Genomic DNA, 27,408 nt, shown 5'->3' on the forward strand with positions numbered 1-27,408 from the left:
GTGGAGGGGAGGGAGGAGAGTGGACACACGTCCACTCTCCTCCCCTTCTTGCTGTGACCCAGAAAACTATGTGTATGACATCTTTTCCAGGTCACTTGTCACTTTCGTTGGCTAGCAGAGTCGGGAAGGAATGTATTGCAGTGCGATTTGCATTGCAGTACACTCAGTGAAGTACAGAGGAGACATCTTTTAGACTGAGAACCTGTCACCTAAAAATCATCAGCAGGTAAGTAACTTCAGTGCAGAAGAGACAAAGCATGTCTTTTCTGCATTAAACTTCCTGCCTGTTTGCCCATTTTTATTATTTTAGCTAAAGTACCACTTTATTGACTGTAGGCATGTGGCCCTTTCATATATGATGTGTGGCCCTCAGACCTTAGTGGTCTATAGTGGAAACATCGATTGGGGCAATAGAATTGATGTTTACTAGTTTCATGTAACGTGTTCCCTGTTTTCTATTGTCTTCAAAAGCACACCCCCAGCCCAAAATGTGGCACGTCTACACTCTCTAGCCTTCATTTTCATCTATTAAAGTCTGAAGTCTCCGACAGTCCACTCAAGCATTATATATATTGAACAGTATGTGCGGTCCTTTGGTGATGTCAGGGGCCACATTTGATGCCCCCTTTATCTCATACGTTGACAACCACTGATCTAAAGTGACTATAGATCTTTCCATAGGGTGCGAATGAGCCAGTCATTAAAACACACAGGCACATTTTCCTTACTGCAATGATTGGAAACATATTTTTATTATAAATACTTTACTGCCAAATAACAGTACAAAAGCACCAGTGATTATGTACTAGGAATTTAAGTCCAATACCAGTTCTGGATTGGTTGAGGTCATGAACAGCCAGATGCGTCGTGACAAATCAGGACCAATGCGCCTCTCTCTTGTCTGGTCTTGGTCATTAGACTGTGTGACATCTTCATCTGGATACTCCATATCGTCTGTGGCACCTCCAGCACGTGGTACCCTCAGGTTACTGAGGAGAGATAGTCTCTCTTTATCAGTATTACATGCCACGTATGCCTGGATAGAGAGAAAAGATACAGAATTTACTTTCTTTGAATAACATCAGCTTTATACACCGACTACTAGAATTAATACGGAACAGATGAAATGCGTACATGTGAGCTTATTTACCTGCTAAAGGATTTGTGTTTCTGTCCATCCGGTCTTACCATTTACACAGCTCTGCCTCACAGCACATCCCTGCCTGGAAGGGGAGGGGACTTGATTTGTCTCTGCTGTGGATTCATTTTTACTTACAGATCTATTTTCCACCCCACCCTGTGTCAGGGCAATGAAAGGAGAAGCAGCACACTGCGCTCATCCCTTCATCACTGCTCTTTTATCAGCATGCTCCTTTTGCACTGCAGCAACACCTGGCTGATTGTGCTTCCTCCTTTCTGAGCTCTGCTGTACAGGGGAATGCAGGCTGATACCAAGCCAAACATGGTGCTTACACTGCTGACACTGAAAAAAATACATTAATATGATGTAATAATGATTACAGAACAGCATCAATGTATGTTTCTATTAAACTAGTAAGGTAAAGTCTAAGAAATACTTGAAGCACTTACCTTTTAATACCTTCCAGACTAGTATGGTAAAGTCTAAGAAATACTTGAAGCACTTACCTTTTAATACCTTCCAGACTAATATGGTAAAGTCTAAGAAATACTTGAAGCACTTACCTTTTAATACCTTCCAGACTAGTATGGTAAAGTCTAAGAAATACTTGAAGCACTTTCCTTTTAATATTTTCCAGATCCACCAGAGATCCCCATATTCTGGGGTGCTCGAATATGCAAATATTGCCTTAAAAGAGTAATGGTGAGGGTTGACACCCCCTCCCCCTCTCCTGGCTCCTGTGCCTCCCTATTGGCCACTGAGCTTACCTGTCAGTGGGGAATAGTAGATGAGAGGGGCTTTGGGAAAGATTGTAAAATTTCAAAACCATCTTATACAAGCAATTAAAAAACAAGGTCTATTTTTATATATACTGTACATCAGCTTGATGTAACTAAGTAAATGTCTTACTTCCAGTCAATTTCAGATATGTGCTTTTCTACGGCATGCCTTAGAACAGTGGTCTCCAAACTGTGGCCAGGGGACCAGATGCGGCCCTTTACTTGCTTTTATCTGGCCCTTGGGGAACTATTTCATCCAATGATACCAACAATGGGGCATAATTACCCTCACTGACACCAATGATGGGGCACTATTCCTGCCAATGACACCAAGGATGGGACACAATTTCTCCCAATGACACTAACAATAGGGCCATATGACATTAATGATGGGGTACAATTCATCTCAATGACACCAACGATGAGGCACAATTCCTCCCAATGACACCAAAGATGGGACAGAATTTATCTCACTGATACCAATGATGAGGCAAATTTCCTCCCAATGACACCAAAGATGGCGTCAATGACTTTTCCCCACTAACATCAGGGACTTTTTTTACTCCTAATCCAGCCCCCAGAAAGTCTAAAGGACATTACCCCTTGGCACCGGCGCCTCCTGGCCCTTTAAGGGTTTCAGAAGTCGGGAGGCGGGGCAGGGTTTAGCGTCATGTGACCGCCGTGACACACTGTCACATGATCGGGAAAGGTCGCGATCGAAAGAGGAGATTGGGACCTTTCCATGAGTACTGGACATGTGTGCTGGGAGTGCGCAGGCGTGTGCTCTCAGCACATATGTTTTTTTAATAGAACGCAAATGTGCGGCCGCTCAGCGTCTAGGCCCAGACACCGGGAGGCCGCACATTTGCATGTGTCAAGAGGTTAAACTGGCCCTTTGTTTGGAAAGTTTGGAGACCCTGCCTTAGAAGATGGTCCATTGTTTTGATAGGAGTGACCAATGATCCCTATGGCTATACACTCCTCTGTCTAATATCTGCAGATGCTCAAGCTTTCCCTTTAGTGTGAAAAATAGTGGGGGAGATTTGCTAAAACTGGTGCACACAGAATCTGGTGCAGTTGTGCATGGTAGCCAATCAGCTTCTAGGTTTTATTGTCAAAGGATAACTGAACAAGCTGAAGATTGAAGCTGATTGGTTACTATGCACAGCTGCACCAGCTTTAGTAAATCTCCCCCATTGCATGTGGATCCTGGGCAGAAAACACATTACACAAAGACACTGACCTGCATAAGGAGTTGTGGAGAAGGATAGGCCTCTGTTATAGTTGCAGCCATTGCTGGACTGACTCTATTAAACTGCTGAATCTGTCTCTTCCAGGCCAATGGTAAGCCAGTGAGCGATCCTTTGGGTCCCCACCCTCGCCAGGTGCCTGCTGAGGTGCAGAAGGAGTAGCTCTGAGCCTCCCAGTGCAACCTGCAGACAGAGAGAGAACGTTGTTTACCACGGTCCACCTTGCTGCACCATCACTTATAGGTCATCTGACCTCAATGTTTGCTGCAAAGAAAAGAAAAATTTGGGGCATGCATGCGTGTGCCCACTGCTGACCCCCACTGAGACTGGACACTGTGCAATTTTGTCAGCAGGTTTCATCCAATGATTTATGGCTGACACCTGCTGATTGGCTGTATCCATTCACAGCACACAGCCCTGTGTTTACAAACACACAGGACTCTGTACACAGAACAGCGATCTGTCTGTTTCTTCTCCCTGAAAAGCAGGGAAAAAAAACAGCCAGATCTCTTGGGCCCCTTTCACATAGACGTTCTGATCGGGTCCATCTGCCCGTTTTTCAGGTGGACCCATTGAAACCTCTATTCTCCTCTATGGAGCGGCGGGTGTAAATGGACATGTGTCTGTTTACACCCAACGACATCCAATCCGATTTGATCCGTCGAAAAGAGATGGATGGGGATCCATTCCCCTTCTGTCCACCGGATCGGATGGGATGGCAGTTGGATGGAAACACACAGGCGGTTGTTTTCCATTCGACCGCTCATAGAAGACAGTTGATCCGCTGACTGGTCCACCCCGTCTGAAAGGGGCCTTAGTAAAAGCAGCACATATTACACATACAACACTTGTTAGGCACACAGTTAACCCCTTGACTGCCCCTTGATGTGAACCCTTTCCAAGCCAGTGTAATTAGTACAGGGACAGTGTAAAGTATTATATCTGATCACTGTATTAGTGATGTCAGTGTCATTTAATTTACCTCCCAGTGACGGTCTGTTAGCACTAGATTGCCCACCACACTATCACAGTCCAACTGTAAGTCACTGATCACCAGCACAGCGTTAAAGCTGCGTAAATTCCAGTATATATACACCATAGTTTTTAGATGCTATAACTTTCAAACAAACCAATTATTATACACTTAGTGGGATTTTTCCTTTACCAAAGACATGTAGCAGCATTTTGGCCTAAATTTATGAAGAAATTAGATTTTTTACATTTCTTTATTTTTTATAACAGAAAGTAGAAAATATTGTGTTTTATTTCCCCAAACTTTTTTGGGTTTTTTTTTTGTTTATATAATAAAAAATAACACCAAAAGAAGACTCAAATTTCACTTGGGTACAGTGTTGTATGACTGAGCAATTGCCAGTTAAAGTAGCACAGTGGTGAATATAAAAAAAATTCCCTGGTCATGAAGGGGGTAAAACCTTCGAGAGGTCAAATGATTAAACAGAGGCTAAGAAAATAGCTTCCTTGGCTGTAAAGGGCAAGAGGGTTTAGCTCTGCTCTAAGTGTATGTTATTTCAAGATGTTGCAGTTTGGTTATTGGCGTACACCTAAAACGGAAATAATTTAGTAGGCATTCAGTGGATTCAAAATAGACAATTCATTTTAAATGTAAATTCTTTTTCCTTTATACCACCTGAAAATGCTGATTTGCTGAAAAACAGAAATCTAAATAATCCATTAAAGCAGGGCAATGATTATAAGGCTGCTCATGTCACTTGTATAACCTTTCACTCACAAGGAATTTACATTGTCCAGTCACTTTTTTGTGAACTCACCGGAACGGGCGCTGAGCTATACTCTTGGTCACAGCACACACATGTTGCCCCAGTTCTCTCCATGTATCCAAGAATAAGACTTCGGTCTCATGGTACAGCTGTAGAAAGATAAGTGCCTACCTCCACAGAGGAGGATAACAGTTATCAAAGAAGGTGACATCACAGAGAAAACTTTATTAGAATATACATAATGCTTTCACATTAAAATTTAGATTTGACAGCATGCCTAACAGTGATAATAAACTAGAGAAAAATCAGAGTTAAAGGGCAACTCCATCTTTTTGCACCATGTTACGCCCATATTTAGGTGCTGCCCCAATCTAAAAGGATCTTGTAAAGAGATGCAAAGGTCGCTCCTTTTCTTACAAAATAATTTTACATTCATGACTACAAAAAGTAAAAAAAAAAACAAAAGAAAAAAAAACACCTAAGCCGGGGCCACTGATGCAGAGAAGGTCTGAGATTCTTATTACAGCTCTGAAACTGATCAGAAAGAGGGCTGATCTTGCCACTTGGCAGTCAGTTTGCAAAAAGTTTTGACAATAACTCAGTTTCTACTGTAAATTACACAGGAAGGTTAAATAAAGTGACAAATCTTTAGTAAATTCTCCCCAGAAGCTAGTTTGAAAAATATATTATGGCTTCAACATAAAAGCCTCATTGCTCACTGGGTGTTTAGCCCCCCGTGCCTGAAATCCTGGCATTTTGGTGCAAATGAAAAGTTCACCATCCAGCCCCACTGCTGACAGTCTGAAAAAATCTATGAGAGGCTGAAAGCTGCTGCGGATGGATGGGACTGGATGGTGCGCAGAGTGGTACTAACATTTAGGGCAGTATGTTCCCAGGAACGAATACCCAGAATACATGCAGTGTGCACTCCCAGCATTCATCCTTGGCCACATACTGCCCAGGGGCGGACTGACCATTTGGAAACTCGGGCACTGCCCGAGGGCCCGGGGTCAGTAGGGGGCCCCATGAGATGCCCCCGGTACCTTTTTCATAGGCTTTTTTGAGTTTGGACAAGGACACAGGGGCCCCATAATCCCCTATTGCCCGGGGGCCCCATGAGTTGTCAGTCCACCCCTGATACTGCCACAAACATTAGGAACACTCAGTGCAACATCCAGGCCTGTCCAGCCGCAGCAGCTTTCAGCCTCTCATAGAGTTTTACAAGTTGCCGACAGTGAGGCTGGATGGTGCAACCTTTGCCTTCCGCCCGCATCAAGATGCTGGGATCTCATGCTTCGTTGCTAAATGTCTAGTGTGCATGGGACCTGAGGTGTCTGGAACATGTAAACTTAAAGTGGAACTAAATGTAAAATAGAAACATTTGTGAACAGGCAGTCTTTTTATTGCAGAAAAAAAATGCAATGTTACACTTTCCTGCCTATTTGCAGTCCTCTGTAGAATGTACACTGAACTGCACAAACTGGCAAACTCCCAGCGTGCCCGGATGACTGCACTCCTGCACATGTATGGGAGTGATGTCATCCCACATCAGCCAATCAAAACAAACAAAAACCAGGGTCCAAAAGAACCCAGGGAGAAGAGAACAGCGCCGAGCAGGGACTTTATGGGTGTCAGATTGTTGGAACTAGAACTAAGGTAAGTACGTGTGCCTTTAGTTCCACTTTAAGACAAAAATGTATTGCATAAGCTCACTGGGCCACATAGTCCCCCCCCCCCCTTTAGGACACAATGCAGCAAAGTAAAAGAACTATGTAGCAAAACAAAATTCATTTTAGGCTCTTGCTTAAAACAAAAAATTGTATTCAAAATTTAGTTTCCAAAACTAATCCTAGAAGATGATACTAAAGAAGATGATGTATGGAGAAGTCTTTAACCGAGGACTGGTATTTAAATGTAGATTAGCTACCAACCTCATCTATATGTCGCCTGGTCACTTGGCTTTCTGGCTGTTCATCATAGCAAAGGCTTGGCTCTAGAGAGTGTCTCTCCATCTTACGCGACAGTCTTTGACATCTGGTGGTCAAAAAAACATTTACTATTAAAGCTCAGTCAGTTCACTTATACCATCTCAGTGTTTTCCGTCTTCAAGCATAAAAAGAGAACCCCAAATAAATAAATAAAAAAGTGAGTGCTTTCAACATCAGCAGCTATGCACTAAAGGTAACCAAATAAAACTTCAGTCAAAACAGTAAGTAAAGTGCAGCGCTATAAATAATTAAATAAATGATAATAATGTCCGTATAAAATGAATATTCTTATGGTGACAATCCGTGTGTAGAGTGCCCACTATGGCGGTACTTCAGTGCTTGTGTTTTTAAAAGTGGGGTAAGAATACGCACTCACCAGATGTGTAAAGAAATTACGCATTTAAATCAATCATCAGAGGTCCCCTTTAAGGAAGCGGATTAAGCCATGTATAGAGATATCCTCCCTCTGTATGGGTGGTATGTCAGGCACTTCTGGGTGGTATATGGATCCAGTAAACCAGAGGTCCCCTTTAAGGGATGAGTGGGTGTAGCAACCTGTGTAGCAGGAACTCCCTCCTCTGTGTAATAAGGTAGATCTTGATTCAGGGGTGAGCTCTAGGAAATCAATGACTCCACTTCATTAAAGGGGACCTCCGATCATTGATCTATATGCGTAATTTATTTACGCATCTGGTGAGTGCGTATTCTTACCCCACTTTTAAAAGCACAAGCACTGAAGTACCGCCATAGTGGGTACTCTACACACGGATTGTCACCATAAGAATATTCATTTATACGGACATTATTATAATTTATTTACTTATTTATAGTGCTGCACTTTACTTACTATAAAAAGAGAACCCACCTCTTTGTTACGTTAGCTTTTGGAACCAGAAGTCTGGTGTTGTTAGTGCACGGTTTTTAGCAAAAAACTGAGGACTTGGGGTAAATAATGCAGGTGCCTGTGAACTACACCCACTATGCACTGATTACACTTGCAATGCTCTGCAGGACTGAATGCATATATTTAAAAGAGAAGCATTGCCAATCGTCTCCTATGGATCATAGGTGTGCAGCTTGTTCTGCACTCCTGTGATCCATTTTCTGACCTCACAGAGCCAGTCCAGGCTCCGAAAGATCCTAACCACATGGTTGGAATCCACCCAGAATCCTGGACCGGCAACTGACTCAGCTTCTCAGCAATCCACTGATATCCTGAGCCAGCCACTCCCACCCCCGCCTATCACTCCAGTGAGTGCTGGAGGGGCAGAGCAGAGAGCCAGTCACTGACAATCACTGCTCCCTTCTCAGAGTGGAGGGGAGAACTGAGCGATCAGCAGTGTCTGATCACTTAATTCTCAGTGGATAGCCGGTGGGGGACAGATGCAGCATCAGATTGATGCTGCATCAACCTAGGTGAGTAGAAGATTTTCTCTTTGTATAGCCCATACTTCTCTTTTAATAAATGCACATTTTTGATTTTATTAATGTGTGTGCAACCTCACCTTCAACACTTAACCTTTAAGCAGAAATCGGGGCAAAATGTTTTTTGAACCATTCAGTGGTGCTGTGCCCATACTGCACGGGCCATCTGCTCGTTTTTGTCTAGGGGTCATAAGAGTGAAAATATACTTACCGAATCAGATGATCCTCAGAGCGCAACACTGGTCCTTGCCGCTTCCCCCCCCCCCCGCATACTAGCGGTCTTGTCAATGGACTGTTCCTGACGTCATCATGCCAACAGACCGTCTCAGAGCCTGAGGATGGCAGGAACAGTCCACCGCTGGACTTGGGGGAGCGTGGTTTTCCGGAGGATCGGAGGACGGGATATATATAGCTTTTCCACTAAACCCCTGGACAAAACGAGCAGTTTTCCCATGCAGCGCACAGCCCCACTGCATGGGAAAGTAAAATTTTACATGGAGTTCTGCTTTAAATTTCAATCTGTAAACCAGACTTGCATCTTAAAATCAGACTGACTATTGAACACTGTAGCTTTGAACAGAAAGTTTTTTGGACAAAAAAATGTAAATAAAAATGTTTAACTTGAATCAGACTAATGGTATTATTTCAAAAGTGAAAGGTCCTCTTTAATGAAAGTTGCAGTCTGTAATCCAACTTACCTTCTATAATCATGTAGCCCCAAAACAGCCAAGGTGATCTTCTTTCCAGAACACTTCCTATCTATTCCAAACACAGAGGTCGGAGTCATGGCGTTTTCAGGAGCCAGGAATGGAGAGGGATCAGCTACTTTAGATCTTACAAGGCTGTTATTAACTTTTTCACTGCTGGGCCCGATGTCCATTTTTTCACCTCACATACCCAGACCACTTTGGCAATGTTTTCACTGGTTATGATCGGCAGCTGCTGATTGTGGCCCTTCATGAATTAGGAGAGTCTCAGGTACCACTCTGCCATAAGTTCATGATCAGCGTAGTGGCTATTAGCTTATAGACTAAGGCAGTGGTCTCCAAACTGTGTCCCGGGGGCCAGATGCAGGCCTTTGCTTGTTTTTTCCAGCCCTTAGGGCACTATTTCTTCCACTGATACCAACCATACCTCCCCCCATCACTGATCCCAATGAAGGGACACAACTCCCTTTAATGACATCAACAATTGACACCAATGATGGAGCACAATTCCTCCCACTGACACCAAAAATGGGGCATTGCGTTTTCCCACTCATGTTAGGACCTTTCTACTCCCAAGGGCCACAATCCGGCTCCCCAAAAGTCTGAAGCACAGTAATGGCTCTTTGTTTAGGAAGTTTGGAGACCCTTGGCTTAAGGGAATGCAACTGCAAAAAGGATTACTGACATGGCCTACTGCAAGCAGTTCTGCCCTTACGTCAGTGCCAGTGAAAGGATTAAACACAACCTCCACCCCGATCATGCCATGCTTTTAATACCAATGAAAGCGGATCTATCATTACAAATTAGAAAGCACATGAATCAATATGGGAACATTTTACCATGACATTCTTTTGAGTAAAAAAAGTACCTTTTTGTTGTTATTAAAAAAAATGGCTGCTCAGGTGATCTAAAGCCTGAGTGGAAGAAAATGTGGGTTCAGTTCGCATCACTCCCTTGTTTTCCCCTTTGTTCTATCTGTATACTTCATATCTTTTCTATATCCATCTACAGTACATGCCTTTTCTTACATATTCCTTTGTAATTAAACTACTTCCACGTATAATCTCCCAAAATGAAAACAACTGAAATATACATAGACATTTAGCAACATTTTACTACTTCAAGTCTCTCTAAGGTAAGATTCACACTACTGTTGGTTGTGAACAAAATTGTGCGCTTTCCTGACGCAAAACATCCTGTACAACAAACACTTTACTCCTGCGCTAGGAAAGGACTCAGTAGACCTAATAAGAATGTTCTGGAATTTTCTGGAATATGCACTGCTTGCTGCCCTCAACAGACCGGGGTGGTCCGAATACACTGGATACAAATGGAGAAACAGAAAAATGGCGCACCGACCTAGTGCATTATCGTTTAAAATAATGTATTAAAGAAACAAAAATAGGTATCATACTCACAATGGACATAATAACACAGGTATGTCAAACTGAACAAGGTGTATGATCCAAACAACATCTGAGTCCATACGATGGAACCCTGGATGACCAACTGGCTAACGCGTTTCGAGGACACAACCTCTTCTTCAGAGCCAACACTACAGGAGTCTGTACTTCTCTTTATATAAGTTACTAAATGGTAACAAAAGGGCTGTCCTTTGGCAGACACATGGCAGTGCCAATATTTCTGAATTAATTAATTATTATTATTAGTAGTAGTAGTATTTATCAACTCCTAATGGCACTCCCATGCGTCTGTTTTCACACATACTGAAATGCAGGGTACGTTTTGATGCGGCATAATTTTTAACAGGGGTCAGGGGCTTCTTTACCATGATTCCTATATGTAGGGAAGCCCACTGAAATTAATAAACTGATCCACACATAACTCACAGGAACTTGATAAAACGCAGTTAAACGCACAGATGTAAACTGAGCCTTAAGGCGGAGCTCCTCCCAAAAGGTGAAGTTCCGCTTTAAGGACTGCTCCCCCGCTCCCCATTAAGGACTGGCACCTTTGGGTGCCCAAATTTGACAGGTACCTGCTCCCATTTCCGGTCTGATTGCCTAGGCGATTGGAAACAGAAGTTGTCCTCCCTCCCTCTCTGTAGTCTTTTGGGACACGTGACAGGTCCCAGAAGACTACAGGACCATTCAGGTAGTGCAGCACTACTCGCGCATGTGCAGTGGGTACCCGGCTGTGAAGCCGCAAGCTATCACAGCTGGGTGCCCACACTGAAGATGCCGGCCTCCTGGAATACATGACGGCCTGCTGGCCTCCTGGAATCCAGGACGGCCGGTGAAACGGGCTGCGGGAGACACACCACAGGACCGAGGGACAGGTAAATGGCTGTTTTTTAAAAGTCAGCAGTTTTTGTAGCTAATGAGTTATTTTTTGACAAGTGAGTAGAACTCCACTTTAAAGTGTTACTAAACCCTGGACCCTGCATTAACTATATCTGGCCTCCCACAGTACATAGAACATGGAAATATAATTATTTTAGTAAATATAAACTGCTAAGTACCTTTTATTTTATCAGCGGGTAGAGCAGTCTTGAGACTTCTATCAATGTCCAGCAGAGTACTGGATAAAGATGGTAGGAGGAGTTTTCATTCTCCCGACTGACTTATGAGGCTGCATGACCCCTAAACCTCTGTCTGGACAGTGCTTATTGACCCTGTGCTGGATATATGCACTCTCCCAAGAAAATAAAAAAAGGTCTCTAGCAATACACACCAAACTGTGCATGTGCAGCTTGTCTCCAAGGCTCTGTTCTATCAGCAGATGGATTGGGGACAGCAGTAGAAGGGGAGGATCAGAGAAGTCTGGATCAAACATAATTTTTACACAGTGCAGAGGATTAACCCCTTAGGTTCCACAGTGAGTATAACAAGCATGATTTACTGCATATACAGACTGATTTTACTGTTGTGGGTTTAGTAACACTTTAAGCACAAAAAAATAAAAAATCTAGGACACATACTGTAAACCTTTTTTTACATCTATTATAATTGACCTCAGCAAATGCAATTATTGTACATATGGCACATGGATATTGAGCTATATGCCCCATGGGTCCCTATATTATTATTAGTATATTATTATACAGGATTTATATAGCGCCAACAGTTTGCTCAGCGTTTTACAATATAGCAACAATACAAGAGGGATAGGAGGGCCTTGCTCCTTGGAGCTTACAATCTAAGAGGGAGGGGCTAGTGGTTCAAAAGTTAGTAACTGTGGGGGATGGACTGGTAGGAGGAGTAGAAGATTCCATTATTAGCTGAGGGCAGGATAGGCTTTCCTGAAGAGATAGGTTTTCAGAGATCACCTAAAAGTGAGCAGAGTAGGCGATATTCTGATAAATTGGGGTAGAGAGTTCCAGAGCATGGGGGAAGCTCTGGAGAAGTCCTGGAGATGAGCATGGGAGGAGGAGACAAGGGAGCTAGAGAGTAGAAGGTCGTGCAAGGAGCGGAGAGTACGGTTTGGATGATATTTGGAGACAAGATTGGTGATGTAATTTGGGGCAGAGTTATAAATGGCTTTATATGTTATTGTTAATGTTTTGAATTTTATCCGTTGGGCAATGGGAAGCCAGTGGAGGGATTGGCAGAGAGGGGTGGCAGATACAGAATATATATAAATCTGCATGTTCTTCACCTTTCCAAATTTTACCTGAATGTAATAGAAGACACTCTTGAGAAATTCTCTAGGCTCCACCAGAATCAGCATTTGCTCTTCTTTCCCTTTACATAGATCCAGACCATCCTGGAATATAAAAACAGCGATTGGAAAATCCAGAAATATTTTTGTGTTAGCTGAATGAAAAGAGTTCGGAACTTAATTTCTGTGTTTCTCGTGTGTAGAGCAGTCCATGGAAATGAACAGGCTGCCATTCATGCCACACATGGAAATGCACCTGCATTTGGTTGCATCTGCAGGTGTGAACCAAATCTAGGAGGAAGAGAGGACACCCCAAGATAGCAGCTCTCAATAGCTGGCATTATATCACCATTCTGAGTAAATATTTGTAGTAGGTCTTATGTGCACTCCTTATCCCCCCCCCCCCCCCACACACACACACACACATACTTCTTTTTGCCTCATAACATATTATTATTACAGTGCTAGTGTTACTGTTTGTGTTCTTGTTGTATAATTTTGCTGTTGTTTTGGTAAAAATTCTCTTCTTTGGTCCCGGTAGAGTAACAATTTTCTTACTTAATCCCCCAATACCGGGGTGGATTTGATTTAAATCAAACTGATTTAAATTACGATTTAAATCACTAGTCAGTAAGGCTTGATTTAAATCAGAGTTTTCTACATAAAGACTAATTCTTGCTGGTATAACTTTAATATGCAAGTAGATGAAGATTTTTAGAATAACAACTTTTCATATTAGTTTTTTTATCCCCAGTTTAATAGGTTAATCATTCATATTTGGACAACTTTTCTGTTGTACTTAGGAAGGAGAAAAATAATCATTACCTTAATAATAACAATTTAAATAGATTTATTCAACTGAAACAATAACATTCCAGCATATGTTATTTGCTTAAACAAACATCCATGTTTATTTACTAATTTGGCTAAACAAAATATATATATTTTAAGAAACTTAGACTGTCAGCCCCTTCCTCCTCACACTTAGTTTCACTTTTTTCTTGTGCAGATCTATTCCACTCCAAACAATCAGAAAAATATTGTTTCTATTCTATTAACTGAACTTCTTGAAACTTAGCAGTGAAGGGGTTGATTCTGTATTCATAGGTTTGTAGAAGTTAGGATGAAGGTCTTTTTCTTAACTCTGTTCATGTTAAAACATTTTTGCTGTGAAGAAGAGGCATGTGATCTCCGCTGAGTCAAATTCAGTTTTGAGAACTGCAAAAGTAAACCAAGCATCTGTGATAATATCTTGTAGGCAGAGAAACTGCCCAATAATCTTACAAAAACCTCTGGAAGAGCAAGACATTGTGAATGGATTCATGGAATTTATTTACCCAAAAAATTAAACATATACAGCCTTATTCTACATAATTAAAAAACTAATCTTTATTTCATGATGGAATAACCTTTGGATGGTAATATATTTTCCTCAAAAAAAATTTTATTAAAAAAAAATCCGATTTAAATAAAAAAATCAGATTTTTTAAAAAAAGCATTGATTTTTATCCACCCTGCCCAATACTGATGATCTCATCCCTCTGATTCCCACCCTTGGAGGCTGCTCCCAGTGTTAGCCATGATAAGCTCAGAATACCTCTCTCAGTCTTAGTGCCCCCTGTGCAGGCTGATATCAAGTCAGAGGATTTTCAAAGTCCCCCCAAAAAATTAAAAGTCAGCAGCTACAAATACTGTAGCTACTGACTTTCATTATAAGGATATTTAGATATCCATGGATCAAGTGCCGCCCTCACCTGGGCTGGTTACTCACTGGTCTTTGGCAGCCCGGTGCAAGCATGTTTATTAATTGAAGTGCGCAGTGAGCCCTAACAGCTTCACAGCCAGCTACCTACTGCGCATGCACAAGTTGAGCTGCACTTTGTGAATGGTCTTGCAGCTTTCTGGGACTTGTGATGTGTCCCAAAATGTTGCGGGTTAAGAGGGGGGTGGGGGTGAAGTTTTTCTTGGATCGCCTGGGCGAAGTTTCACTCGGATTGCCTAAGCAATCCAAGTGGAAGTGGGAGCAGATACCTGTCAAAACTAGATACCCGCTCGACCCCCCCCCCCAGTATGACCGTAACGTAACAACATATGACCAAACATGTTGGGGGGTGAGTTGGCGGCAAAAAAGAAGAACTCCCTCTTTTGTGTGAAATTCCACTTTAACACTGTATGCTAGTTTTATGATACATTGATTATAGTTTACTGAATACTTACCAGATTACATGATGATATTATATACATGCTTAGCATTTGGCATTCAGGTTTAAAAAATGTATTCTGCATATAGGTAAAAGGAATTACAGAAAACAGTGTGTGAGAATTACATTGTGTGCAGTGGCTTGCTGTTTGTGCACAAAGGTGGTGCCATAAAAAGAATACAATGGAAACCTTTTCTCATAAAATATGAATTATTAGAATGTATTATTCTCTTTTTAACATAATAACATAAAGGAAACCAGTACTGACACAGCCTGGATGCCTTCATTACTGACCTTCCCCTGAAAATGTTTGTTGTTTGGCTATTTTTGGCATCAATAAATTCAGAGCTTCCAACTAGAGATGAGCGAATTATTCAAAAATTCAATTCGGCTGATTCGCCGAATTTGCGGGAGAAATTTGATTCAATGCGAATTTATTCGCTGCGAATTTAACTTATTAAAAGGGTTTCTAGGCTTCAGAGAGCCTTTATATTAGTGCAGAACACTGTACCTTTAATTTAAATGCCCTTGGAGTCTGCTGGGGAAGAGAAATAATACTGTCAGTCAGTATGACATGCAGATGAGTGCCGTCGATCTTAGAATCACCGCACACTTCACTCATTTGGGCAGTCACGGGGCACAACGAAGAAGAAGAAGAATGAAAAGAAGAAGAATGAAAAGAAGAAGAAGAAGAAGAAGAATGAAAAGAAGAATGAAAAGAAGAATGAGAAGAATGAAAAGAAGAAGAAGAAGAATGAAAAGAAGAATGAAAAGAAGAAGAAGAAGAATGAAAAGAAGAAGAAGAAGAATGAAAAGAAGAATGAAAAGAAGAAGAAGAAGAATGAAAAGAAGAAGAATGAAAAGAAGAATGAAAAGAAGAAGAAGAAGAATGAAAAGAAGAAGAAGAAGAATGAAAAGAAGAAGAAGAAGAATGAAAAGAAGAATGAAAAGAAGAATGAGAAGAATGAAAAGAAGAAGAAGAAGAATGAAAAGAAGAAGAAGAAGAAGAATGAAAAGAAGAATGAAAAGAAGAATGAGAAGAATGAAAAGAAGAATGAAAAGAAGAAGAATGAAAAGAAGAATGAGAAGAAGAATGAAAAGAAGAATGAAAAGAAGAATGAGAAGAATGAAAAGAAGAATGAAAAGAAGAAGTATTTCAGTACAGCAAAAAGTGTATCTGCAGAGAGCTCCGCTATTTCTGACAGTTCTCTGACAGTTCCTTCACATTTACAGCGGTTGAAACATTGTATCTGTTTCCGAATAAAAACATCTGTATCCTAAATGGAAACAAATAGATACAATGTTTCAACCGCTGTAAATGTGAAGGAACTGTCAGAGAACTGTCAGAAATAGTGGAGCTCTCTGCAGGGACACTTTTTGCCGGCTGATCGGGAAAAATTTGATTCGTGCATCCGAAGTTGGCTAATATTCGGATTCGGCACGAATCGAATTTTTCCTGAAATTCGAAACGAATTCCACTTCGCCTGGTTCGATTCGCTCATCTCTACTTCCAACCTAGGGCAAGAATTTAGCTAATGAACCCAGAGAAAAATCAGAACGGCTCATCTAATCTGAGTTATTGACTCAAAGTACTGAAAGCCTTTGGGTTAGCATAATAGTCCAGCAACTAGAATTTCCAAAAGAGACTTTAGTACTGACAGCTCCTATTTGCTCTTACCAATTGTTCAGTGTCTGCCACCCCTCTCTGCCAATCCCTCCACTGGCCTCCATTCAGTGTCCTCCACCCCTCTCTGCCAATCCCTCTACTGGCCTCCATTCAGTGTCCTCCACCCCTCTCTGCCAATCCCTCCACTGGCTTCCATTCAGTGTCCTCCACCCCTCTCTGCCAATCCCTCCACTGGCTTCCATTTAGTGTCCTCCACCCCTCTCTGCCAATCCCTCCACTGGCATCCATTCAGTGTTCTCCATCCCTCTCTGCCAATCCCTCCACTGGCTTCCATTCAGTGTTCTCCACCCCTCTCTGCCAATCCCTCCACTGGCTTCCATTCAGTGTCCTCCACCCCTCTCTGCCAATCCCTCCACTGACTTCCATTCAGTGTCCTCCACCGCTCTCTGCCAATCCCTCCACTGGCCCCCATTCAGTGTCCTCCACCCCTCTCTGCCAATCCCTCCACTGGCTTCCATTCAGTGTCCTCCACCCCTCTCTGCCAATCCCTCCACTGGCTTCCATTCAGTGTCCTCCACCCCTCTCTGACAATCCCTCTACTGGCTTCCATTCAGTGTCCTCCACCCCTCTCTGACAATACCTCCACTGGCTTCCGCTTACTCAACTAATTAAATTCAAGGTACTTACAACAACTTCTAAAGCCATCCACAACTCAGCCCCCAGCTACATCACTAACCTAGTCTCAAAATTCCAGTCTTCCAGTTCTTTTCCTTCCTCCCAAGACCTCCTGCTCTCCAGCTCCTTTGTTACCTCCTCTTATTCTTGCCTTCAGTACTTTTCCAAAGGTACTCCCATCCTCTGAAACTCCCTTCCCCAATGTGTCCGACTATCTCCTACCCTGTCCACTTTTAGACAATCCCTAAAAACCTCATCTCTTAAGAGAGGCTTATCCTGCCCCCTCCTAGCAACGGTACATGTATTTTTCTCTATCAGCCCATCCCCCGCAGTTATTACTTTTTGTATCAATTGACCCTCCCTCTTAGATTGTAAGCTCTACTGAGCAGGGCCCTCTGATCCCTCCTGTATTAATTTGTATTGTAACTGTACTGTCATCCTTTGTGCAAACTGCTGGCGCTATATAAATCCTGCATAATAATAATAGTACAGATTTCCTCAAATAGGACTAACCCTCTCAGATGGATATTTTATTGCAGGTGACGTCTGGCAGACTGAGACTGCCCCAGGTTTCTTTCTTAGATCTTGATTGCTCTTACAGGGAGATCTTCCTGCTATAATCCATGACTGTTCCTGGCCACCTTTGCTCTGGCTATGTTTTCCGCAGTCTAGAATAAATATGAAAACCCAATAGAGAGAATGGGACATCTCATAATGGCCACATCAGTTGTGAAAACCTGTGATGCTCAACAAAGATCTCAATAAGAGAATCCCCAGGAGATATAAAGAACTAACAGGCATTTTATCTCAGCAGCACCTACAAAGAACTAAAATATCAGTTTGGAGTTGACTGATCCTTCCACTTTAAATATAAGCGGCTCTAATACAAAAACGTGTTGTCTGTTCCAATCACAACTTACTACACATGTCCAGTCAGCAGGCATCTCTCTTCTCCAGGTAATGCTCCATGGCACAGAGTGTGGCTCTAAGGAGTAAGTATACCCAGCTGAACTCAGAGCTTCCAGCATACCTTCTGACCCTGCATCTTGGAGAAGACCTGCGCAATAAGAGATCAATCAACAACGCAATGTAGACATATATGTGTGATTTGCAATGATGCAAAAAGTTGATCTGTAATGTTAGCAAGCACCAAAAGACAATTTATATAGTGCCAACTCTCAATGAGTCAAATTTGCTTGTAAACTCTACATGTAAGAACACAAGGCCTAACCTTGCAGATACCCTCTTCTGGTCCTCCAAAAAAGCTGCCAAACACTAATCTGAAATGGTAGCTTGCGCCAAAAGACTATATATATATATATATATATATATATATATATATATATATATATATAGCCAGTTCTCAATGTGCCCCATTTGTTTGTAAACCCTGCATGTAAGAACATAGAGGTGACCAAGAAGTCCTGGCTGGAGCAATTCGATGAGCCTTGCTACTGGAATATTACTAAGGTCAAAGTGGATTACAGAGCTGAGGTGAGGGAGAGTTCAGAAGATCATGACCGCCGTCCTGCAAAATTGAGAGGGTAGAAAGTGGCGCTGACAATCTTAGCCAGAATACACACCATGGTATTTAAGCTCATCAGACTCTAAGGACTGATTCACACTAGGAATCGCACCGGTATGCGCTGCACGTTCCTGTACGATTCATATGCAGTTATGTGCAGTACGATTTCAGCCTATTCATTTTAAATGGGCTGAAATTGTACTGCACTGCACCTAAATTAGTGCATGCACTACTTTTGTAAACGCACTACAACTGGATTGCATGGTACTTTTGTACCATGCAATGTGGTGTGGGCCAATGCACTGTGTTTACTGTGTCAGTAATATTGCACTGACACCCACTGTAGGTCGCAAGGGCAGCGCATTCAGAATGCGGTGCACGAAACCCGCGCAGCATTCTAGTGTGAATCAGCCCTTAAGGATACTGCACACATGGACATGGTAGAGAAGACAGCACACTTGCTTGCCTGCCTCTTACGTCTTCTGCATGTTGTGTTCATTTTTGTGGGCTAGAAGCCAAGGTGGGGTCATGTGTAATATGGGGCTGTGGTGATGCCATGGGAACCTCATTTCATTTTTTTTTTCCCTCCTGGTGCATCAAGGGAGGGAGGCCTTGGGGTACTTTACAATGCCACGTCATCAGGGGGCTTGCTGAGGCTCTGGTTCTTGCAGCCAGCCCCCTGATGAAGTGAAACATGCATGCCATCATGAGGCCAGCTACAAGAACCCAAAATAGATAGTTCCCCCCTGATGTTGTAAGTAAATGAGATGGTGGAGCAAGACCTGGAATGCTGCAGTGGATCGGTGGTTTGACCCAGGACAACACTATATCAGCTGGATGTGTAAGTATGTATTTTGAAGGTAACCCTGCTAACAAGATAGGAGGGGAACAAAAATAGAACACAGGGATGGTAAAGGGTCATTGAGGTTGCTCTTTTAATAATACATAGAACCTTCCTAGATCTATTGCCATAATTTTCCCTACAGTTCTACATATCACTATTCTTATAGTAAATTATTTATTGTATGGTGACATAGGTTCAGATGTAACAAATACTCCAGTACAGGGTGGATTTGATTTAAATCAAACTGAGTTAAATCACAATTTAAATCACTAGTCAGTAAGGCTTGATTTAAATCCTAGTTTTCTACATAAAGACTGATTCTTGCTGGTATATCTTTAATATGCAAGTAGATGAAGATTTTTAGAATAACAACTTTTCATATTAGTTTTTTTATCCCCAGTTTAATAGGTTAATCATTCATATTTGGACAACTTTTCTGTTGTACTTAGGAAGGAGAAAAATAATCATTACCTTAATAATAACAATTTAAATAGATTTATTCAACTGAAACAATAACATTCCAGCATATGTGATTTCCTTAAACAAACATCCATGTTTGGTAACTAATTTGGCTAAACAAAATATATATATTTTAAGAAACTTAGACTGTCAGCCCCTTCCTCCTCACACTTAGTTTCACTTTCTTTTTGTGCAGATCTATTCCACTCCAAACAATCAGAAAAATATTGTTTCTATTCTATTCACTGAACTTCTTGAAACTTAGCAGTGAAGGGGTTGATTCTGTATTCATAGGTTTGTAGAAGTTAGGATTAAGGTCTTTTTCTTAACTCTGTTCATGTTATAACATTTTTGCTGTGAAGAAGAGGCATGTGATCTCCGCTGTGTAAAATTCAGTTTTGAGAACTGCAAAAGTAAACCAAGCATCTGTGATAATATCTTGTAGGCAGAGAAACTGCCCAATAATCTTACAAAAACCTCTGGAAGAGCATGACATTGTGAATGTAGTAATGGAATTTATTTACCAAAAAAAATTAAACATATACAGCCTTATTCTACATAATTAAAAAACTAATCTTTATTTCATGATGGAATAACCTTTGGATGGTAATATATTTTTCTCAAAAAGCATTTTATTCAAAAAAATCCGATTTTAAATAAAAAAAATCAGATTTAAATAAAAACAAATCAGATTTTTTTTTAAAAAATCATTGATTTTTATCCACCCTGCTCCAGTATATACACTATATTGCCAAAAGTATTGGGACACCCCTCTAAATCATTGGATTCAGGGGTTCCAATCATTTTCATGGCCACAGGTGTATAAAATCATCACCTAGGCATGCAGACTCCTTCTACAAACATTTGTGAAAGAATGGGTCACTCTCAGGAGCTCAGTGTATTGAAGTGTGGTCCTGTGATAGGTTGCCACCTGTGCAGTAAGTCCATCCGTGACATTTCCTTACTACTAAATATTCCATGGTCAACTGTTAGTGGTATTATAACAAACTGGGAAGAACAGCAACTCAGCCACAAAGTGGTAGGCCACGTAAAATGACAGAGTGGGGTCAGCGAATGCTGAATCGCACAGTGTACAGATGTCGCCAACTGTCTGCAGAGTAAGTAGCTAAAGGCCTCCATACTTTGTGTGGCCTTTAGATTAGCACAACAACAGTGTGTAGAGAGCTTCATGGAATGGGTTTCCATGGCCAAGCAGCTGCATCCGGGCATTACATCACCAAGTACAATCCAAAGCATTGAATGCAGTAGTGTAAAGCATGCCACCACTGGACTCTAGAGCAGTGGAGATGTTTCTCTGTCTGGTAATCCAGTGGACGTGTCTGGGTTTGGCGGTTGCCAGTAAAACGGTACTTGCCTGACTGCATTGTGCCAAGTGTAAAGTTTGGTGGAGGGGGGATTACGGTGTGGGGTTGTTTTTCAGGGGTTGGGCTTGGCTCCTTAGTTCCAGTGAAGGGAACTCTTAAGGCATCAGCATACCAAGATATTTTGGACAATTTCATGCTCCCAACTTTGTGGGAACAGTTTGGGTATGTTCCCTTCTTGTTCCAACATGATTGTGCACCAGTGCACAAAAGAAGGTCCATAAAGACATGGATGATTGAGTTTGGGGTGGAGGAACTTGACTGGCCTGCACAGAGTCCTGACCTCAACCCCATAGAACACCTTTGGGATGAACTAGAGCGGAGACTGTGAGCCAGGCCTTCTCATCCAACATTCGTGCCTGACCTGACAAATTTGCTTCTGGAAGAATGATCAAACCTTCCCATAGACACCCTCCTAAACCTTGTGGACGGCCTTCCCAGAAGAGTTGAAGCTGTTATAGCTGCAAAGGGCGGGGCCAACTCAATATTGAACCCTACGGACTAAGACTGAGATGCTATTAAAGTTCATGTGTGTGTAAAGGCAGGTGTCCCAATACTTTTGGCAATATAGTGTATGTTTAGATAGCACAAACTGAGAGCTGTTGATTTCATGTTAGATGTACCAGCTACATCTTGCAGAACTTTAGTTAAACCTCCAGTGTATACTTATGATAGGGACAGATTATAATTTAGAGTTGTTATTGAAAGACTGTCAGCTAAGAGCACGCACACATAAACAGGTTTAAGGGGTGTTTTTTTTGATGTACTCCAGTGAAGATAGCTGCAGGATTCTAGAATACCACTGAAGAACTCTGAAGACCTAAGGTGACCGAAGGAGGATGGATAAATTTGAAAGGTTATGTTTGCCAACTTGCTTGATTTTCCTAAATAATATATGAAACTAGCTAGGTTTTGTTAACAGTGTGCTCATTCTTTAATCTTAATTTACATATTTTAACTTGTGTTTGTGTCTTCCAGAACATGGACCATGGGCAAGCCTGGGGTTATTTAACATATCGCGGTAGGTCCTGGTACATTAAATGTCATTACAAATTTAAAAAAAAAGCAACAGACCAAAAACATACTGTAAAAAGTTTAATAGAAATCCATGTTAATATTTTAGTTCAACGAAATTATTAAGGGAAAGTTAATGTGTATTAAGGTAAAAAAAACCTTCTGCATGTAGCTTCCCCTTGTACTCACCTGAGCCCAATCTCAATCCAGCAGTGTGCACAGGAGCAGCCGTTCTCTTGGCTCTCTCCCTCCTCATTGGTTCCCACTGCTGTCAATCAGAGCCAGGGAGGAGCCGCGCTCTGTGCGTCTATGGACACACAGAGCCAGCTCGGAAGCAAGCATGCTTGCTATGAGGGCACTCGGTGGGGGCAAAGAGCCAGGAGTGCCAGCAGGGGAACTCACGGAGAGGAGAATTGGGGCTGCTCTGTGCAAAACCATTGCACACAGCAGTTAAGTATAACATGTTTGTTATTTAACCACTTCAAGTCCGGACACTTTTACCCCCTTCCTGTCCAGGCCAATTTTCAGCTTTCAGTGCTATCACACTTTGAATGACAATTGCGCGGTCATGCATCACTGTACCCATATGAATTTTTTAGCATTTTTTTTAAACAGATAAAGCTTTATTTTGGTGGTATTTATTCACCACTGAGATTTTTTTTTGCTATGTAAATGAAAAAGTCCCAAAATTTTGAAAAAAAGTGTTTTTCTTACAAAAGTTTGCAAATAATATTTCATCGTAAATCTTGGCCAAAATTTATTCCGTTTATCTTTTTAGTAAAAAAAATAAATAAATAACCCAAATTAGTTTATAACCAAAATTATAATTTTTAAACATTTGTTTGTACATTTTTATTTTATTTTTTTATTATTATTATTATTATTATGTTAACATACTGTCGCCCTAGCAGTACAGTGTCACCATGGTGACACTACTACTTGTGGGGGGTGATGAAGATTTTTTTTTTTTTTTTACACTGATTGCTTTTACACCCATAAAGGCTATAAAAGCAATCATTGCTCCTTCTCTCTGGCTGCATTCTTGTAGCCATTGAGAACTACTGTGTGAGCTGTGATTGGTCACAGCTTGTCACATGGTACAAGGCTGTTGTGAATAGCTTTGTACCATGTGACCTCTGTGATCATTCACAGATTTCACACGTAGTAAGCAATGATGTCAGAAGTAACATCTTGCTTAATACTCTGCATGTGATCACTGATTGGCCAATCAGTGATTACATGATCGGTACCTTGCACAGAGGTCCCATACGACGATCGGTGTTCCACTGTGTCCGGAGGACACAGCGGGCACTAGATCACAGTGCTCCCAGGGAGTGCGCACAAGCAGGGGGCGGGGAGGCTGTTTATAAATGTTTACCCGACCCTGTACTGCCACCGTCTGGCCGTTTATATACAACAGCTGGACAGGAAGTGGTTAAAAAAAAATAAAAAGCAATCCTTTACAATTAGTTTAATAATTAAGGTTGGTGGTAAAAATGTCTGGATGACATCTAAAATACTGTTTTCTATAAAGGAAGGGGTGTGGGAGTTTGCTTAAAACCGTGCGTACATGCTCTCTGATGATCCCGTCCAGCTAGTCTTGAGGGAACATATCAACGTAGAGGAATCTTGTGGATGCATTTTGTTATATAATTCTGTTTTCATAGATCCTGTTGTCTGCAGATGACTTTATTGAAGAAAAAAAAAAAAAGCAAGTCTTTCTGGCAGGACTGCTTAGAACCCAGTGCAGCCTTCAAATGATAGCATCTGAAAGGGAGTATGCCATAAAATTTGATTGCAACATCCGACCTTTTACTCATAGGCAAGCAACACAAACTGAAGCCACAGCAAATGAGGGGTTATGAAATGTGAAAAAAAAAAATAATTGGCCAAACTAACTCATTATATTAATTTTCCAAATTCTAGTATAAATTCTTACACATATACATAGGAATAGATTTACTAAAACTGGAGCGTTCAGGATCTGGTGCAGCTGTGCATGGTAGCCAATCAGCTTCTAACTTCAGCTTGTTCAATTAAGCTTTGACAAAACCTGGAAGCTGATTGGTTTCTATGCAGAGCTGCACCAGCTTTTGCACCCTCCAGTTTAAGTAGATAACCCCTATTGTTTCCTTTTAATTCTTTGTAGAGTTTGCAGTGAATTGTTTGGTAAACAGTGTAGAAAAGTAATTGATGAACTAAGCTGTTTAACCACTTGCCTACCAGGCACTTATACCCCCTTATTTACCAGGCCAATTTTCAGCTTTCAGCGCTGCCGCACTTTGATTGACAATTGCACGGTCATGCAACATTGTACCCATATGAAATTTTGATAATTTTTTTCTCACAAATAGAGCTTTCTTTTGGTGGTATTTAATCGCCACTGGGCGCTTTACTTTTTGCGCTATAAATAAAAAAGTGCAAAAAATTTGAAAAAAAAAAAAGTTTCTTTGTTTCTATTATAACATTTTTCAAACAGGCATTTTTTTCTCCTTCACTGATGTGCGTTAATGAGGCAGCACTGATGGGCACTGATAGGCGGCCCTGATGGGCACTGATAGGCAGCACTAAAGGGCACTGATAGGCAGTACTAATGAGGTGGCACGGATAGGCGGCACTGATAGACAGCACTAATGAGGTGTCACGGATAGGCGGCACTAATATGAAGCACTGATAGGTGGCACTGATAGGTGACACTGATGATGGGTACTGATAGACGGCACTGACTGGCATCACTGCTGGGCACTGACTGGCAGCACTGACTGGCACAACCCCTGGGCACTGACTGGTGGCACTGACTGGCAGCACTGCTGGGCTGCACTGGTGGGTGGCACTGGTGGGCAGCACTAGTGGGTGGGCACAGGTGGGTGGCACTGGTGGGCACAGGTGGGTGGGCACAGGTGGGTGGCACTGTTGGGCACATGTAGGTGGCACTTCTGGGCACAGGTAGGTGGCACTGCAGAGTGGCACAGGTGGATGCACTGCTGGGCACAGGTGGGTGATCTGCTGGGCACAGGTGGGCGGAGCTAGTGGGCGCACTGCTGGGCACAGGTGGGCGGAACTTGCGGGTGGCACTGCTGGGCACCGATCATCAGGGCACTGATCATCAGTGCCCTGATGATCGGTGCCGATCCCCGCTCTGACAACTGCAGGTTCTCGGCAGTACTTTCCTCACGATCTGACAGCGTGAGGAAAGTGCAGCCGAGAACCGGCACTTGCATTTCCCTCTGATCAGCGTGTCATTGGACACCGCTGATCAGGTGGTAAAAGGCGCTGTGATTGGCCTTTTACCACATCACGTGATCAGCTGTGTCTGTAGGACACAGCGATCACGGAGATCGCCGGGTGCGCGCCCCCTGGGGCGCGCAGGAGAGCGCGTTCTGGGGGGACGTCATATGACGTCCACTCAGAACTGGCCGGCCGCAGTGAAGCCGTCATTCGGCTATCTGCGGTCGGCAGGTAGTTAAGAAAGAGAGTGAAGTACACTATATGGTTAACGATTTGCGGACATTTATTGACCATCAAACCCATATGAGTTTGTTGGACATCTCAGGTTAATTAAGGGTATTCGTATTGAACAATTGCCACCAGATTGTAATTGTCTGAATGTCTTTAGGAACAATCGAGTATTGTCCATGATACTTTTTTTATTTGCACTAAAGCCTGGTACACACTGAATGAGAAAAAAAACGGACAGCTCAGGAGGAGCCACTGTACTAATTATTATTGTTATATAGGATTTTTATAGCGCCAATGGTTTGCTCAGCGCTTTACATTATAGTGGGAGACAATACAGTAACAATACAGTTCAATACAAGAGGGAATTGAGGGCCCTGATCCTTGGAGCTTACAATCTAGGAGGGAGGGGTGAGTGGTACAATAGGTAAAACTGTGGGGGATGGAGTGGTTGGAAGCATAGAGGATTCCAGTATTAGCAGAGGGCGGGATAGGCTTCCCTGAAGAGAGAGATTTTAATGATCGCCTAAAGGTAAGTAGAGTAGGTGATAGTCTGATAGATTTGGGTAGGGAGTTGCAGAGAATGGGTGATGCCTTGGAGAAGTCTTGGAGATGAGCATGGGAGGAGGAGATAAGGGAGCTAGAGAGTAGGAGGTCTTGCGAGGAGCAAAGAGTACGGTTTGGGTGATAGAGATAAGATCAGATATGTAAATTGGGGCAGTGTTGTGGATGGCTTTGTATGTCATAGTATACTAATGATCCGATATTGGTACAGCGAGCTCCCCTGCTGTGCTATTGGGTTCTGACAGGGATGCCCCCCATCCCGGACAGAACACTTCGGTCAACACTGTCAGCCATTGGCTGAGAGCACTGATCAGGAGCTGATCAGCAGACCTTCTTCAATCATGCCTCTTTGACAGAAGCCGACCGAACGTCTGGCTTCTGACAGACCGGCTACCACATCGGGCCAAATATCCAATAAAAATTGGAAGATGCCAAAATACCGCTCGACATTTGGCCCGTGTGTAGTAGGCTTGACATCCAAATCTAAATGTCTTTGTATGCTAGAGAATTGTAGAATGAACAGTACCCTTCACTAAAACACATTCACTCAATTATTTGGAGTGGGGTCCTTGTAGCTTTGGCCATATAGCGTATTTCTCATCCAGGATCATAAGCAGAGCCTATCTTAGGTAGAGTGACTTGATGATCTTATATTGATGGTCATCTTCTTCATTCACCCAGGTAAAACCGTGCCTGAAGAGCAGGAGATCAGCAAAGTCATGTACCATGACTGGCGTCTTATACCACGGCATGAAGAAGAGAACTTCAAGCAATTTATCCCTCTGCCGGAGCCAGAACCTGTCCGCTATGTGCCATACCCACCACTACTGAGGGCTATTGCTCTGGCTCAGTTGCAGAAAGAAGGAAAGCCTTTAACAGAGCCCATGCTGGACATTGGGAGATTACGGGAATCTGATCATGAGCTCCAAAAGGAGCTTAAAGTGAGGAGAGCCAAAACAGGGACACCAGTGTGATAAGGCCATGGACTTCTGCTACTTCCTAGAAACATGG

The 27,408-nt window shown here is 42.3% G+C and overlaps 1 protein-coding gene and 1 pseudogene across 1 annotated transcript; one reads left to right on the forward strand and one right to left on the reverse strand.

Moving 5' to 3' along the window:
* Window positions 1-805: 805 nt before the first annotated feature.
* On the reverse strand, window positions 806-19,177 carry LOC149473122 (structure-specific endonuclease subunit EME2-like). The gene is made up of 8 exons (XM_089684049.1): window positions 19,156-19,177; window positions 18,074-18,210; window positions 12,664-12,755; window positions 9,021-9,125; window positions 6,841-6,943; window positions 4,961-5,076; window positions 3,164-3,353; window positions 806-1,036 (listed from the first exon to the last, which is right to left on the reverse strand). The coding sequence occupies exons 1-8, from the start codon at window positions 19,175-19,177 to the stop codon at window positions 806-808; spliced, it is 996 nt and encodes a 331-aa protein (XP_089540175.1).
* A 7,876-nt stretch (window positions 19,178-27,053) lies between these two features.
* On the forward strand, window positions 27,054-27,371 carry LOC149473123 (small ribosomal subunit protein mS34 pseudogene; annotated as a pseudogene).
* Window positions 27,372-27,408: the final 37 nt, after the last annotated feature.

This window comes from Staurois parvus, unplaced genomic scaffold (assembly GCF_062004578.1).
Source record: "Staurois parvus isolate SC_StPar_1 unplaced genomic scaffold, SC_StPar_1.0 ptg000018l, whole genome shotgun sequence".
NCBI classification, from domain to species: Eukaryota; Metazoa; Chordata; class Amphibia; order Anura; family Ranidae; genus Staurois; species Staurois parvus.

What these genes read in the sequence shown, in the direction of transcription:
- LOC149473122 (XM_089684049.1), bottom strand. Translation starts at nt 19,177, where the DNA reads ATGAACACAACATGCAGAAGAC. An exon ending in GGGCTACATGATTATAGAAG is followed by an intron (nt 6,944 to 9,020) that starts GTAAGTTGGATT and finishes TTTGACCACCAG; the next exon opens with ATGTCAAAGACTGTCGCGTA. An exon ending in ATAGCTCAGCGCCCGTTCCG is followed by an intron (nt 3,354 to 4,960) that starts GTGAGTTCACAA and finishes CTCTGTCTGCAG; the next exon opens with GTTGCACTGGGAGGCTCAGA.